The sequence below is a fragment of the Plectropomus leopardus genome, chromosome 6 (genome assembly GCF_008729295.1).
Source record: "Plectropomus leopardus isolate mb chromosome 6, YSFRI_Pleo_2.0, whole genome shotgun sequence".
Lineage (NCBI taxonomy): Eukaryota > Metazoa > Chordata > Actinopteri > Perciformes > Serranidae > Plectropomus > Plectropomus leopardus.
In genome coordinates, this window is record NC_056468.1 from 14,709,220 (window position 1) to 14,726,655 (window position 17,436).

General features: G+C 39.5%; 1 protein-coding gene across 1 annotated transcript in view; it reads left to right on the forward strand.

Moving 5' to 3' along the window:
* Positions 1-14,850, forward strand: part of adgrv1 (adhesion G protein-coupled receptor V1) — a 112,795-nt gene extending 97,945 nt beyond the window's left edge. Inside the window, exons 92-94 of the mRNA XM_042489006.1 lie at positions 4,862-5,047; positions 8,175-8,352; positions 14,681-14,850. Of these exons, the coding sequence (XP_042344940.1) occupies positions 4,862-5,047; positions 8,175-8,352; positions 14,681-14,799 (483 nt within the window). The 3' untranslated portion in view covers positions 14,800-14,850. The remainder of the gene's footprint in view (positions 1-4,861; positions 5,048-8,174; positions 8,353-14,680) is intronic.
* The last annotated feature ends 2,586 nt before the right edge of the window (positions 14,851-17,436 follow it).

Sequence of the window (17,436 nt, forward strand, 5' to 3'; positions counted from 1 at the left end):
TGCTAGCCTAATAGATTGCCTCTCCCTGCATCCAGTTTTCCCTTGGCTTCTGAGTTGACCTTCGCAGCCAACTTTTCTAACTCAGCATTCACATAAGAAAAAGAAAAAAAAGTCTTTTAGAAAAGAACTATGCCAATTGATTTTCAATCCTAGCTCCTACTTTCAAGCTCAAAGCTCAGACTAAAACGGGACCCTCTGGGGTTCAGTGTGTGTCTGCAGCAGGAATAAGGGAGGATTCATCCGAGTGGAACAGACAGGTAAAGAGCCCCAAAGCCAAAGCGTGTCCAAGGACATTGATTAGCAGTAAACAAACTCGTCTGACCTAGTTTTCACAAAGCGCCCTGCGAAGGAAGGATGCTGTTGCCATGAACCAAGCATGGTTGCAATTAGATTTGTGTGTGCATACATTTTATAGAGCAATCTTTATTTATTTAGCTGTGAAGGAGAAAAGAATTGAGAAGTAAAAGGGCTGACATTTTGTGATATTGTTGGATTTCCATTAAGGACCTAATGATAGTTTAATGGAAGCAAACAGGATCCTGATAACGAGACTGAAAATGTACCTCTCATCAAACACTCTGTGCACCTTGAACAGCAATTAGATTATGTCCTGACTGATAAAAAAAATGTAGGACTTCAGAGATATAGTAAAAATGTTAATTTAATGTCCATGTGTCCTGGTGCTATTGCAGGAAGTTTGAATTAAAGGCTATTTACAGAATGTTGTTATATGTTGTTTCCAAAGACAACTTCAACCAAAAGTTTTGATGATTCTCACACATTTATCCTTGTTAGATCTCCTCATTTTGGATTTGATGTCAGGGTAACTCACAGAACTCACATATCATACAGGTTAAGGTGCTGCATACCTGTTTTTGGTAAGTTATCATTCCACTGGCTGCTATTTTATTCTTTATTCAGGTCTTTCATTTTCCATTTTGTTCATTGCCTTGAGGTTGCAAGTTAAACTGCAGGCCTCTGCTGAAAAGTTTAGTAGAGTGGTTGTTGTTGGTTCCTTCGTGCCATGAATTTTCCATTAGGAGAATTTTCCATGTTTACCTCGGTGTTGTTGTTGATGTGGTTGTGTGGCACATCTCCCAACAGCTGATTACTGAGCACCATTAAACAGCTGCAGATGTTACAGCTGTGCACAATGTGTTTGTGTTGCAGAGCACAGATGCGTATAGAACGCTGTGTTTGTAGAGAGCACCCTTTAGTCTCGATCAAACCAAACTGTCAAACAGATTTGTAGTGATCATGCAGAATTTTAGACTTTTTCTTTTTCATTTTTTTCTTTTTGCTTTTCTTTTCTTACTCTTCCCATCACTCACTCTCCAGTAGACCTCACCATTACTCTGGATCCACATCTGTGCCACATCAGGTTGAATTAGATGACAATAATCTAATCAGTGCAGCACCGCCCCTCATTATCTCCTCCTGCGGCGGCCCCTCTGCCGGTAAAACTCACTTCGCTGTAACATCACAGTCAGAGACATCCACAACAGTGAAGCAGCACCATGCTCCCATTACAATTCAGCTCTTCCCCCGCTCCCTCATTCAACCTTTGTACTCGCCTATAAATAGGACACTCAGGATATCTGTGTGTTATTATAGAGAAGAAGACTCAGGCCCATGCGTGTCCTCTCGCACACATGCAGCGAGCTGTGTGAGGCCTGCAAAGCATTAGTGTTACGTGTGATTTAGAAATAGGGAAATAGGTCTGTTGCTTTTACAGGCACAGACAAAGATTTCCACACAACTCAAAACACTTGGAGGGAATATTGCATCCATTTTAAAGCAAGAATGACTCTGTTCCCGACAACAACATCACTCCCATTTGAATCAGTGTAGAAGACTTTTGCTGTTTTTCCATACACATGTTCTTGCTTGGCTTGCTTGAACTCTGCACATCAACCGAGTGCAGCAGGTAATGCATCTCCATTACAACAGGGCTACCTGCTTGAAGAGGTTTTTCTGACTGCTTGTCTTGAGTGGGACATGTCAAAAAACAGTCCCCAGTTATTTTGCTGTGAGTGTTTTTCGATCACACAGCACAGCAGGTAAAAGAAGTTTACCTGCTGGAAGTGAGCTTTTTGCAGAGGTTAACTAAGAGTCCATTGTCTGCTGTTTCTGCTCTTACTTTTCCTCCCTGCAGCATTTGTAGACTTTTTTTCATTAATTCAGTGATAAACACATTTAATTTCATATAGATTCTTTCCAATCAAAGTTCCCCGTTGTTTTCTTATGTAAAAGCTTTTATTCTGTGTCCTGATTCTGTCAGACTTTTGTGAAGACTGGACTAAGTGTCTGTTTAAGACTCATTTAAGATGCCTTCATTAGTTCATCTTTGGCTGTGTCCACCTCTGGAATTCTCTTCTTTCTGAGGTCTGTCCAAATCCACAATTCATTCAGCCCACAAGGGGCCTGAAGCAGACTTCAGCACACTTTTACAGAGTCTGCTCAGCGTGCAGACTTCACCAGACTTGCAGACTTTAGGTACCTACAATTCATAGCAATATGGACATAACGATCTTAATTTTTTTTCCAAATGCAGACTAAAAAAACAGGGTTTCAGTTTATTGTGTTTTCTCCTTCTCTGTTCCTTTGCTGCCTCTCCATTGTTTACCCATCAACACGGCTTTCCTGCATCAGCCTGTCAGTCCCTCTCCTGCTCCTCAGTTTTGCCCTTTTTCTCCACCTGTATTTCATCCCTTCATCAGTCTAGTTTGTATTTACGACCTGGTTTTCAGTTCAGTCTTTAATGGATCCTTAATGTTTTTTAGAAGAAGGTAGAAGGACAGAGTGATCTTCAGTTGTTTCCTTGAAATAAAAAGTGGTATTTATTTGAGTTCCTGTTGTCTGCCATCTTCTGCATTTGGGCCCACCTGCTCCGAATCTCATGACAGAAAAGTGTTATTTGTGGGCTTTTATTTGTATTTAATTACTCTTTCTCAAGTCAAGTCTAATGTTTTGTCTCCTTGCCCCTTTCAGCCATCGAAGACAAAACTCTTCTCAAGCGTTTCTTTACTCTCCTTCTTCTCCCTATATACACTTCATCCAATTTAATTTTCATTTATTCACCCAAATGTGTCTCCTTATGGCCTCTCTCTGCTTTCTCTTGATCCAAGCTTTGCTCCCCTCTGCTGACCACCTTCCCTGTCCTTCCCTCTCTCATAAAATTATTTGCTTTCCACCTCTAAAGACGTGGCCTCTCCAGTGATCAGGGAACACTTACATAACAGGCCTATGGTATTAAAGCCTGTTCCTCAGGCTGCACCGCCTGTTAATGATCTGTGCTTATCACCCACAGCACTGTTGTGATGGAGTCGCACTGACGGTTACACACCCATACGTGAATACACACCTGGCTGCTTATGTTCAGTGTTTTATGTTGTCACACAAGGAAGGTTCAATCCTTTATTTAATCCCTATATAGAAAATACAAACAAAAAGTCATGACTTTACAATCCCTTGACCCTTTTCTTAGTTTTGAGTATCCCAGTTCTTAATGGATTTATTGTAAATTTCTCATTTTTAAGGTCATTCACACTTTCAAGGTTCATTAATGCATGGACACATACGTTTTACATGGATGTACAGCACTCACATACAGTTAGTGTAACTCACTCTATAAAAAACACCAGGCTATAAAGCACAGCTAATGACCTGTAAGGGGTTTCCATGTGTTTTATCTATTTGCAGCCCTTTTTTCATTCTTCCAAGCTGGATGTTTCTGTTTTACAGTGCATCCATAAAAACACAGTTTCCAGTCATGGTTCCTGCTGTCTTCTTCCTCCTAATGTTGATCGTAGCCATCAGCGCTGGTTATAATCCTTTCTCTATGTCAATATCCCTCTTTTCCATGATTTTTGCTTCACTGACTTCACTGTTCTTTGTTAATCAGCTGTTTGATCTGCTTTCTGTTGTGCTCTGTTAGACATAAAACACAGGCATGTTGGTTACATGCAGCTTTATGATTTGAATATGTAAAGAATTGCTTGTCACAGAGTCAGTTGTTGAAAAAATAATCTGTTTGGGGCAGTTTGGGAAGTTCTTACCTGCTGCTTCTCACTGTTAACCAAAGACTTTGTTCACCAGACATGCTGCGAATTGTCTCTTCAAAAAATGTCCTTACCATAAACGAGGCAATTAAAGAAATCTCGTCACTAAATATTTGACAAAACTATATTTTCCAAATGTCTCCTCTGTGCCTGAATAATGTTGAGTTGTATATTTGCATGTGCCTGTATGTGCACATGTTCACAGATATTGTACGTTGCACTCTTATGTATCTCCATCTGCCATCATCACCCTGTTGATGGGTGTTGTGAAATGCATGATGGCCCCGCAGTATTTGACACTTTGGTGTTTTGGGGTAATTCACAGCGCAGTGCTGTTGACCAAGAGGATTTGGTAATGACGAGGAAGTCAGAGGAAGCAGAAATACCACGGTGCCAATGACGTCATGGCTCAATGATGAAGTCATTCTCTATTAATTGTGCTGGGAGAGTTGCTGCTTCTAATAATGATTTAAAAGAGGTTTATATTTTAGTGCAATAGCAATGCATTGCTTTAAAAGAATGCATCCTGACTAGAGTTTAGAGATAAAACAGTTTGTCTTCATTTTTTACAACTTATAAATGTATACATTCATATTTTAAGCATTTTGTTCTTGCACCCCTGGAGTTTAAACCAGTTATGAAACCTGCCAGCATCAGAGACTTTGTCCCAAAGGGAGAGATGAAGCCAGCTATGTTACACTCTAAAACAGGCTTTAAATTGATCTTACATGATACTGAGGAGCTCTGTAAGTAGTTGTAGTATGTTTTTAATGGTGTTATTTCCCCCTCTTTCTCTGCAGGGTTTGTATGTGTTTGCAGTGTACTTCATCATGCACAACCAGCTGTGTTGGCCGACTAAAGCCAGTTACACAGTGGAGATGAGCGGTGCGGAGAGTCCTGACTCTACATACCAGGGAGGGGGACCCACCACTGTAGGGGGCGACATCAGCAAATCAACTCAGAATCTCATCAGCGCCATGGAGGAGGTAAACACACACACACACACACACACTCTCACACACACACACACACACACACACACACACACACACACACACAGATCTTAATAAGCCATCACAAAGATAGACACACCTGTGTTATATGTACTTCACTAAACGGATTAACAGTATTTATCACTTGTATGTTTCATACAAGTTTTGCTCAGCAGTTTTATTTTAGCTACAGTGCACTTCATTTTCCACTTTTTACTATTAGCTATATATGGGAAATTATAGGAAACTTTTTTATGTTCTAGGTCTTCTGCTTGTAAATATAGCCTCTGGTTATGAAAACATTTTGCACACAAGTGTTCTTGCTGAGAGCTGGGGCAATTCTGTATAAACCCTTTTGTAGCAGTGACGTAGTATAAAGAGTGATAACAGCTTGCTACGTAGTCCCGATCATGAAAGTAGCGCATGCATATATCTGTGATAAGTTATAAGCTAAACTGTGATGTCAGGATAGCAAACAGGTAAGATGAATGGCTTAAGAGAGCCCTAATGTATGCAGTGTAAAAAGTTTGACATAGTATAAAGAACAAATAAATCCAAGGACGATGTGAAGTGGATGGGTCCTGCAAACTCAGGACTTTCACCCAGGAGATCAGTGTTTGTGTCCTGTGTGAAATGTTGATTTTTTTTTATGTCATGTTGTTAAGTCACATAGCCTTTGCATGTCACAAACATTTTGTCCTATATTCATCAACCTACTTAGATATGTAAAGAATATTATTCATACCGAAGCCATTATCTTTTTTCTAACCTTCACAAAGTAGTTTTGTTGCCTAAACCTATAGTAGTTTTGGTGAAGAAACATGCTTCCTATGAACCAGAAGGTTTATTTTAAAGGGACATTAAACTTGTAGGGAGCAGTAATTGACACGCCGTCTTTGAGGATCCAAAACTGACACTAGAGGAGTATCTAGAGCGTCAAAGTTTGAGGCGTAGGGCCACTGGCCAAACTGCCGTATTTAACAATTAGGCAGTGAGAATATGTTCTTTATTCGAGGGAAGTCAACTTACATCTTGAGTTCACTATTGGTTGCAAGGTTTACAAAAGCATGTGCCCCAAACGATAAATACCAGGTGCTGGACAGAGGATCAGATTTTTTTGTACTTTTTGTTTCACACCGAATTACTTAGATAGTATGGGTAAATTGAGAGTTTGTGTATAAACTGTGTAATCTACTGACCACTTTCTGCTCCTTTTGCCATTGGAGAGATGGTGCTGCATAACTGAGTAGAATAATATCATAATGTGAAGGAATGATAGCCAAAACTAGGAAAATTAGACCTTGTTTGTAATGTTTGCTCTTCAGTTCAGTTTTTACCTTCCCTCTCTGTGTTCCACCTCATCTCTTAGTCAATTTTTTCTCCCTCCCCTCTTTTCCCATGCCCTCATTCCCATGGCTCTATTTGCCCATTCCTGGTCCTCCTTCACACATTTCTCACATCAGTTGAGCGTGACTCCACAGAGAACATTCATGCTCAGACACTCGCACTCTTTGGACTGTCTGCTGCTCCAGACTGATTTACATTATGTGTGTGTAAACGGTCGGCCTCCATAACTTTGTCTAAAACCCACGTGAACCCCTCTTGTGACCTTTCCATCACATCGGCACATTGCATGCAAGCACAAAACACACTATGTACACACGCATACACATGCAGTACTTTTGTAGAGTGTGTGTCCTTAGCAGCCTTGTCCCTGGAGAATACCCTATAAGGACCGAGCCAGCAGAGAAAGACGTAGAAGAAAAGGGGCAGGTTTAACTTCATTTCTCCTGGGAACTCCCCCTTCCCTCTCTCTGTCTCAGTCTCTCTCCACACATAGGAATCCAGTAATCTTGTTTTATTCATGAGAGCACACTCCTGCCTCTCTGAGATTTGGCTACAGCCCAGTGAGAAAAATAGGAGCACAGATAGAGACCGCTAAGAGCGACGATGTGAGTATTAGATGAGCGACAATTTGTGGAGTGGAATGAGTTGAAAGGAAATTGAAGTGAGACTGGAATAGAAAAGTATAATCTAAGGGTTGAATATCTTATTGAAAAGTCTGAGTCATCCACTCGCTGCAACCCCTTTAGAGTGGAAATGACAGATCTGAGGTGCTGGTGGGGCTTAATTCATGTCAGCCCAGCAAGCCTCAGATGCTTGTAGAACACACACACACACACACACACACACACACACACACACACACAATTATGCATGAACATGGACAGATGAGGCATTCATAATAAAAGAAGACAGAGGAAAACAGGAGCAGATAATTGATTTATCTGATTGTTGTGGAAAAAATAAGACAGATACACACATACGGTGATATTCTTTTGTTGGGCAATTAATCCCTAGTTTTTGCCTTCTCATCTTTTTTTTTTGTCCTGCCACTCCTGTCTTTTCCTGTAAGGATGCATGAATCAAGTGCGCCCCCCCCACCCAAAAAAAAAAAATACTACTTTTTTATCTCACAAAAGGCTGTCATCTGTCTCACCATACTGACGGCATCATTGCTATGATGTTAAGCTGATTCTGTATGAAACCCTAAACCCACTGACCTCTCAATCACCCCGTGAACTCACTGTGACCCTGTGCTTTGGCCTTAACCCTTTGGGGTGCTTATACAACTGCCTGACCCTAACTCATCACAGACATGATTACGTGGCTGACAGATGCAGCCATCCTCTGAATCAAGGCTGTGTGTGTGCGTGTGTGCAAATGTGCATACTGTGTTATGTAGCCTATGATTTAAAAATACACAAATTTACTCTCTATATAACTTTATATATGATAATGCTCATTAATTGGTTGCAGATGACTAGTAAAACTCTTTTGAAAAATGCTATGTAAGTATTCATACTTTGCTGCTATGAAGGAAAAATCTTGCATTTCATAAATAGCTTGAAATCATATATCTGGACTTCCTCTTTTTTTCTTTTTTTACCATCATGCATTTTCAAGCAGTTTTATTAAGTAGGGTTAAAAAGGAATTTATCCCAAATATAGCACAACATGTCATCAAACATTACACATAAAAATCTTCTTGGCCAACAGTGCCTGTGCACATGATATATATGTGCTCATATGGTTGCATATGTGCATCTGTGTGCTTCAGGTGTCAGCAGACTGGGAACGAGCGTCGCTGCGGCCCAGCAGTCAGCCCAGCAGCGCGTTTAAACCCAGTCCTGTGATGGGGACGTACACCACTGAGGGAGGCTTCATCAACACCAACCTGGTCACAGCAGACGAGGAGTCACAGGAGTTTGACGACCTCATATTTGCCTTAAAAACTGGTGAGCATCAACACACATTCATACTATTTATGTGGTGTTTTTCTTACAGTATATCATCATGTTTGACAAATGAGTTATAAAAACTTGTTATTTTACCTCAGAGTCAAAACAGAATTTTTTCTTCTGTATCTGAGCAGCAGCTACGTAAAAGCACTCAGTCAGTTTTTGTTTTTCCTAAAAACTGCTAAGATGCATATAAACACAGACATTATGACTCATAAATATTTCTCAATGGGTTTAGTATAATGCTTTGTTAAAAGCAGACAGGTTCGGTTAAGGTTTTATAAATACTTGGCCAAGACAGGCAGCAGCACAAACAAAGACCTTACCAGCAGATTCCAGGGGACTAAAATCACATGGCAGGGACATAATATAATATTGTATTTCTTCTTCTGTATCAACAGTGTTATCACAAAATTGTAATAAAGTTAATAAAATTATAGTTCACTTTTTTCACTTTATCAACAACTTCACCAACAGTGTTCTATTTTTTTTTTATTTAAAAGCATTTGACAAAATCTATTTTGTTAGCTGTGGGAAGCTAAATCGATACAGCATAGTATTGCAATAGATTAAAATTTTAATTTTTTTTATTATGAATATAATTTGTATTTTCTATATTCTAATAGAATATAGAAAATACAAATTTAACTGTTGATAGCCTCTAAGAATAATAGAATTTTTAGCTTTTTCAGTCCACTAAATACATTTTGCTGCAATAAAACTGACTTTAAATTAAATGTTGACAAACTTTTGCTTTTGGGACATAATTTCCAGTTGAAAAAAAGGTAATAAACTGCAATATATGACATTATGTGTTATTGCAGTATGGTTAATATTGCAATAATATTGTATTACAACCTATGTACTGATAATATTGTATTGTGGGGCCTCTGATGATCATTTAAGTTGCCACCATTCGTTAGTCTGTCTTTGTTTTCACATTAATAGCTTATCATTAAGATGATTGTGTTTTCTTGGTTTTCGGGTTTCAGTTTACTGTTTTTCCGCTCCTGTTTTCCTTTGCTGTCTTTCCTTCATTTACCCATCTACACACCTGTCCTGTATTAGCCATCATTGTCATTAATCCTTCCCTGCTCCTCAGTTTGTCCCAGCCAGTCAGCTTCCTGCCTGCTCTTCTGCCTCATCACCTTATTCCCTTCACCTGAGCTTCTCCACCCCTTTTCTGCACCTGCACGTCATCCCTTCGTCAGTCTAGTTTGTATTTAAGACCTGCTCTGCATTACATGAAACACCCCTAACATATGCTGTGTATTGAGTCAGTCAGAAAACTTTAGTTGAGTTGAACTATCACTAAAAGTACGAAAACTGTGAACACTTCTGTCCAGTACTTTTCCATGAAATATAAAAATAAATGCAATATGTACTGTGCAAAAGGTCACCACAATCCAATGCAGTGTTTTGGCCACAGTAAAATTTTAAACATTAAAAGAAAAGCACAACATTCTTTAGAAAATACATCTGTTTTAACCAGGTGTCGCTTCAGAATAGAGTTGTTAAATAGAGATGTTATGAGATTATAAAAGTAAGTCTGAGTAATAACAGAGAGAATAATGAAACTTTGCCTCTGGTGATTCAATACCAGTGTGTGTGTGTGTGTGTTTGTGTGTGTGTGTGTGTGTGTGTGTGTATTGATTATTTCATATGGTACTCGTACATACAGTATCTATAACATCCATTAGCATCAGCCGTGCTTAGTCATTCCTCTGCTGCCATGGAAACCATTCTTCCTCTGTTGCCATCAATGTTTAATGAGCTGAGGGTCCAAACTGCTCACTGATATATCACCATAACACAACCACACACACACACACACACACACACACACACACACACACACACACACACACACACACACAAAGACAGTCTCCTCTCCTCAGTCTTTGAAATCACAGAGTAATTGCTTCACAGTGTCTGAATAAGAATCAGTCTCAGCTGGACATCAGCCAACAGCAGCCTCGGTGCACCGGGACACTCCTCTGCTGTTAATGCGAGACATTACCAGAAATAGACGGACTCCACTAGACTCATTTTCACACAGCTTAAAAAGCGCCTCTTTTTAATGAGTACAAGAAAGATGTGATGCAGTGATGCTTACGTAAATCTAATTTGAAACCTTGCCGTAGGCTCAAGTTTAAGACCTGCATCTAATTTATTCAGCTGTTTGGCCCTGTCCCAACATTATATGCATTACAAAGTGGGAGCCTTTTTGCCAGAAAATTACATAATATTATCTCTTTAACAGGTTTAACAAGTACTACTTTTCTGACATGTTTTGCCTGTGAGGGCTGTAAAGATACTGCATACCATTTGTGCCACTGAAATGTGATGAATCATCTCTGAGCATGGTGATTTTTTGTGGGTTTTCGGTGAAATTCTCCATGATTGTTCTAGTTTGGCTTCAGCTGCAGCTGCAGTTGTTTTGGTGTAGCTCACCTAGCACCTAGCTAAGGAGGAAGCCATTAATAATGTTTTAATCTTGTGCTGTCATAAGCAACAGCCTCTCCTCCACGAGTAGGTACACACTTCCCTATGCGCAGTGATACAGTTGGCAGCTGTAGTTTTGTAGAAAGGCAATGAAAGAGTTCACAACAAGCTCTGTGGATTATCTTGACAAACGGGGTCATGATTTCACAAAGGAGAAATTGATATCAAGATTTTCTAATGTATTTTTTGGTGCTTTAAGCTCCACAAGCCATCTAGTTGTATTATATTAGAGAGAAGACAGACATCTCTTCAGCTGATATCTCCAACACCAAAATTATCTAGATTTAAAGAATCGCACTACGAGTAAGAGGAAAAATATGTATTTTTTATTCCAGATGAACTTTCCCTTTAAAAGAAGAGGATATCGACATTGAACTGTGTGATTATAAAAAGTGAAAATGTCAAAACTTTGTCTGGCTTTACCAAACAGCATTACATAAAACACAAGACGGTTACTGAAGATTGACATCAAGACATCCCATCATTTTTTTTAAGGAGAGGGGCTCGTTATAATGGATACTGTCTGGTGTTCATCCCTGGATTTGATTGCTATGTATTGTTTTCCAGATCATTGTCAGTCCCTGTTACTCCCCACCAATAGTGAGCGCTCCTACTGATGGACAGCTGACCATTTAAAACATTCAACTCAGCTTTAAGTATATCCCAGTCAGCTTTCGTCTCACATCATGGAAACGGCGATAGTCTGGTCGTGCATACGGCGGTGGCTCTGGGAGAGATAAGTGGTTAAGATAGACAGACCAAACTGATAAGACCATGAAGTTAATGGGACTGAGTCAGGTCACTTTAAAAGTCTCTGTTAATCTCTTGGGGCTGTGGAGATGAGAAATAACTTGAATGAAAATAAATGAATCATTAACATTATTGAGCAATGCCAGATGGCTTTGAGTCCTTTAAAGTTGCAGTCCTGATATTAGATTTGACTCTGCAGAGTCCGTACCTCCAAGCATTGTAGGCCTACATGCAGCAGCACTTGAGACCTGCTAGCATGCATCCCACAAACAAAACTCGTAGCCATGGCGATAGACAATTTAAAGTCCCTCCTAGCAGGTGGGAGTTTGGGGGACTTTCGTCTGTTAATGATTTTGGATTAGGCTGAGAGGATAGTATTACGCTCTTACCCTCTTATTGATTGTATGTTGACAGCGTGAATCAAACTCAGAGGAGTGTGTTTGTCCGTGTGTGTGTTGCTCCCTGTCTCTAGTAAACTGACAGTTGTAGCAGCGGGACATTTGTCTTCGCCTGACCTCTCCCTGCTGTCCTGAGCTCGTGTGGTGTTCAACCTTAAATAGCCTTGACGCTGCACCAGACAAGCCAGGGAATTTATTGGTCCCCGTGTCGGCAAACTCAGCAGTATAAAGTTATCGTTAATATTATTCAGGGTAGCAGAGAGGCAAGTTTGCAAGATTTAATTAAGTTAAATCAGTTGGCTCCTCGCAGATCTCTGGCATGGCCTCGAGAAAATATACGATCTTGGATCTGCAAAACTCGAAACTTCGATTTTCATAAAAACAATCTAGTTGATTGAGTCATAATCTTATGTATGTAACAGTTAAAACGTTTCAACTTGTTGCTGCACGACTCATAAGGACATTCTTCCATTTCACACTTTCCCCGGTGACCTCTGACCTCCTTTTTATCCATACGCGTCACACTGAACGTATAGCCTGGTTTAATCTCAACCAGTAAGTCAGCAGGAAAGATATCCACTTATCAGAATTATATAATAGGGCACCGCCTGACAAGGGTCAGTGTGCTGCGCTGTAATGAGGGTCTTCACACTTCATATGGTAGTGAACCATTAACACACACAGAAGCACACATGTACTTTTAGCACATGCTCGCTACGTAGTACGACTGAGAGCTGATCATTAACTGTGAAAGGGCAGCTGTTTCTTATCAGCGTCAGAAGGATCCGTGACTGCATGAAGCATCTGGGCGCCCCTCTGGTTATGTCATCAGAGTAATAAGCCATCTTATTCTGCAGGTTAGCATTTAATGCAATTTATTCACCAAAGGATAAAGAAGCTTAGAGCAGCAACGTACCTTTTGTTTACTCTACTGACAACACCAATATAGTCATAAAATACAACGTACTGCTCACAAGAACATTAAAGCCTTGGACTTATTTCCATTATTGTTCCTGGTGTTTGTACAGCCAACACCGTTTATCAAGACAGAGATAAGTGTTCGTGTCTGACATTTAGAAATATTGTAAAATAGGAACTTGAACCCCAGAAACTTAAATTATATGAACAAACTATAAATATATTGTTAGGAAGGTGAAAAGAACAGTAGATAACGTATAATTATTTAAGTTTGTCATTTTAAAAATAGTTAAAGTGGTTCCATATTTGGTATCAAAGGACATATAGTGGGGTTTTGCTTTTGTTTGTTTGTTTGTTTTGTTGTTGTTTTTTGTCAAGTGCAGTAGTTAATATGAAAATAGTAAAAAATTCAGAAATGCCTTATTTCACAGTTTTAAAAAATCCTGTCAAAAGTTACTGAAACCACACACAGTTATCACTTGTTAATTGTTTGTGCTATTGCAAAATTTTTAACCTAAACACATTGAAGCTCTCAAGATATCCTGTAAACAAAAAAAAAAAACAGCACAAAAAATGTATATAATTACTGTCTTGTTGGAGGCAATGGTAGTTTATTCTTGTTAAACACCCACAGTAGATAGTACACACACACATTGGTGACTGTTGTGACTGTTGTATAGAAAGTCAACGTAGCCCAAAGTATACACATGGAAATTGACCTGCTGTTTAATTTAACCTTTGACTCATAATGAGTTTCTGTGTTTCACTGCCTTTTTCCACTCTTACATCAGAGTCAGTCAGTCTGATCCATGAAACGCTCATTAACATGACTCATCAGATACTGATACTTGACGTCTGATAACACAGAGACTACGACATATATTATGGATTACACAATGCCACATTGGCCCTAATAGGACAAATGTGACAGATAATCAGCACAGCAGACAATTTGCTGTGTGTATTTATTGCACTGAATTGATGAAAGTGTGTATATTAGTCTATTCCTGTTGTTGTAACCCATCGTCAGAAAAAAGTGTTTGCATTAATTGCCTCTGCAAGGCATATATACTTTACATTTATACATTATTTTGTAGTGGATACAGTGAATCTTAACATTGATTAACAATGTTTTATTGAAGGTGTGGTTAGGATAAGGCACAAAAGTCACTTTATTATGGTTAAGAAAAGATTGTGTTTTGGCTTAAAAAACACCCACATTTGATGGCACGAAAGATGCTGGAAAAGCAGGGACAGGTCGGTGAAATACACCCCGATTCGGTTGCTCAAATGCCACTGGGAAATTCTGCAATATGTCAGTGTCAAATGCCCCTGGGATACACAGCAGAGTCACTAATGAGACACAGGTTTGGTGCCACATATGCTGCTGGGAAACAGCAATGTGTTGGTAAAAAAAACACCCAGGTTTTGTGGCTCAAATGCTGTGAGAAACGCTGCAGTATTTCAATAAAAAAACACAGAGGTTCTGTGCCACAAAAAGAGTAGGCAAAGGACCACTGGTGTTGTTGTTTGTTGGTTTTGAACAGTGGTTTGCAGCTTGGCAGGCATCTCGCTTAGGTGGCACATGATCCACCATCCCCTCTACTTCCTGATTACTATCAGCTCTTATACTATGTCGCTTTAGAACGTTAATAATATATGTATATAACGTGAAAATGTAATGCATTTATGGTTTGTAAGAAAGGGTAATGTAAATATTTTAGAAAATAAACACATTTTTCTGTCTGTTGAAGGTACCGGCCTTAACGTCAGCGACAACGAGTCCATCCCTGGAAGCCACGACGGTGGGAGCGTAACCAACTCCCAGATAGTCGAGCTGAGACGAATCCCCATCGCTGACACACACCTCTAACCTGTTCACCTCATGCAGATCCTACACCCTTTCTTCTTATGGAAAAAAAAAACTACAACACAGTATTTTTATTATTTAAAATGCTTTTGCACTAAAACAGTTTATTGAATAGAACATTTTCATATAGATGTTTGATACTGTATGTGATTTTTACTGTACATCTGTTTTTATATATATATGAACCTATACATAAATGTTTTACTAAATTAATTTTTTTAAAGTCCTTGATGGAGTTGTTTTCTGAATGTATATTTGGATTTTTTTTTTTTCTGTAGAGACCTAGCAGATGAGCTATAGACAGATGCGCTCTTAGCAGATCTGCTGCTGCTGCTGAGGATGGATATTGTAATTGTGTAACATTGTTAATAAATGATTTACCATACATTTTATTTTTGGCCCTGATGATTACATTTTATTGCTCATAACCTGTCAAAGAGGGAGTGCACTACTGGGAGGGTATCTGTGACAGTTATGTAAAGGAGTCACTGTGGGGTCAGGGGTCACACCTTAGCGTAGGACGGTTTGTGTCAATGATCACTGCGTCACAGCTACAAACTGGTTCCACATGGAGGAGCCATCTAAGTGCTCTGCTTGGGAGCAATGAGTCAGAAACTAAGAAAAATGTTGGCAATTTACATCAGAGCATGGAGAATATTCCAAATACTCAGTCATATTTGAATCCTTCTCACTTCACAGTGTACATTTTTTAAAGCAAAAGCTCGTCTTTGATCTGCTCCATGAAGAATCAGTGGATGTGAATGTACAAGCAAATATTCCCCTTTTAACACTGACAGCAGCTTTGAACCTCTTGGAATCCAAAGTCTGCTTGACCCTCGCTCCGACCTTCAACCTTTGCCCTCCATCAACTTCTGCACTTGGCTACTGTTTGCACAAGAGGCTTTACTGCTCAAGACAGGGCAAGAATTTGCAAGAGAAAAGTAAGACAAAAAGAGACAGACAGGACTTGTATCCATCCATTTCTTGCCAACATCAGTGCTGCTTGATCTTCCCAACTGCCCCTCTAGCTTCATTGTGTATGGTTAAGGTCACAGTCCCAAAAGATAATGAGACTGCTCCAGCAGCAGGATATGAGTGTGCTACCTAAAGCTATTTTAACACTAAGGAACCAGCTAGAAAATGTTGTCTTTATATACATCCCTCCCACTGGCTAATGATTTCATTGGTTTTCCTGCAAGCAAATGAGGATGAATGGCAGAATAAAGGTGGGATAGAAAACAGAGTTTTCTTCTTTTACACTTGAAGTAGTTTTTACTCGGGAGGTGAATCAGAGTCAGTGTCTCTTCGCCCTGCAATCTATCAAAAGTATCGATCCTTCAGTGGGAGAGACGAGAAATCTTCTGTTTTTGTTTTTCTTTCCACCTCAGAGGCAATATTTCACCCGTGAGGGCAAAGCAGCAAACAAACTTTATCCACAACTAAGAGTGAAGATGTTTCTGAAACTCCACCCTTAAACAAATCACATCACATCCCAGAAAACAGCCAGGTTTAGTGTGCGCGCATTTCCGCTTCCTGCTATATGATTACATCCCTTTGGAGACCCATCCTCTAACTATCAGCAGCATTCTCTCCCCAGGGATTTGGTGGAAAACATTGCTGTAATGAGCAACGCAGAGCAAAGAACTTATTACTCCATTTAACAAGATAACACTTCTGGGTTTGTTTTCTCCAGCAGCAAATGAGGCTGTAATAGTGCAGTCAGAACTTCTGATTGTAATCTAGCATTTCCAAGGGGCCTGTTTCATTGTTTACCTCCTTCTAAGAAAAGCGGTTAAAGACACAAGCAATTAATTTCCATGTTTTATTGCAGCCTGCCATCATGGCGACATCACAGCTCCGAAATATTTCCATTATGTCTCCATTAGAGTAAACTGCTACAGACTGATTGTACTCTGTCATTGTCGTTGTTCAACATCAGTCATTTCTGCTGCAAAAAAAGAAGCACCAAGGCCTCCGGACCTTTGGTCAGGCCCACAGATAGAGAAATTAACTGCTGACTACTTGTGAACCCAGTGGCATATTTTATAACAGATTTTAGTTATGTAATTAACCACACTGTACGCCACATTCTTATCTAATGGTGTTTGACAAGGTATCATGCTTAGATTAGACAAATGGATCTGTGAAGTCTTCCCAAAAAAAGCCCTTCACAAGGTGAGAAGAAAAGAATGACAGAGGCTAATAAAGAGGATAAAATGTTTAACATATTAATTATTATACAGACTATTACATTATTACAACATATTATTAACACCACACAAAGGGGATTGCCCACCTACTCCTTGTCTTTGACCTTTGACCCACTGCTATCACATATGATGTCATGAACCGCCTCTCTCAGGGGGCTCGTCTTTAGGGTGTACCTGAAGAGATCTTGAGGTGTTGATAGGTCTGTGGTAAATGCTGATTCTGCAGTAAACATGGATCCAGACAACAGTCAGCTGAGATAGGGGGAAATAGCCAGGCTCTGTGCAAAGCAAAAAGTTATCACTGTAAACTGATACTAAAACCAAATAAGAAGTGAAAGATATGTAAATAAAAGTAAATAAAAATGACATCCTTTAAGAAAACTAAAACTAAAAAGGAAACAATATTGCCTGTTTACACAACAGATAAAAT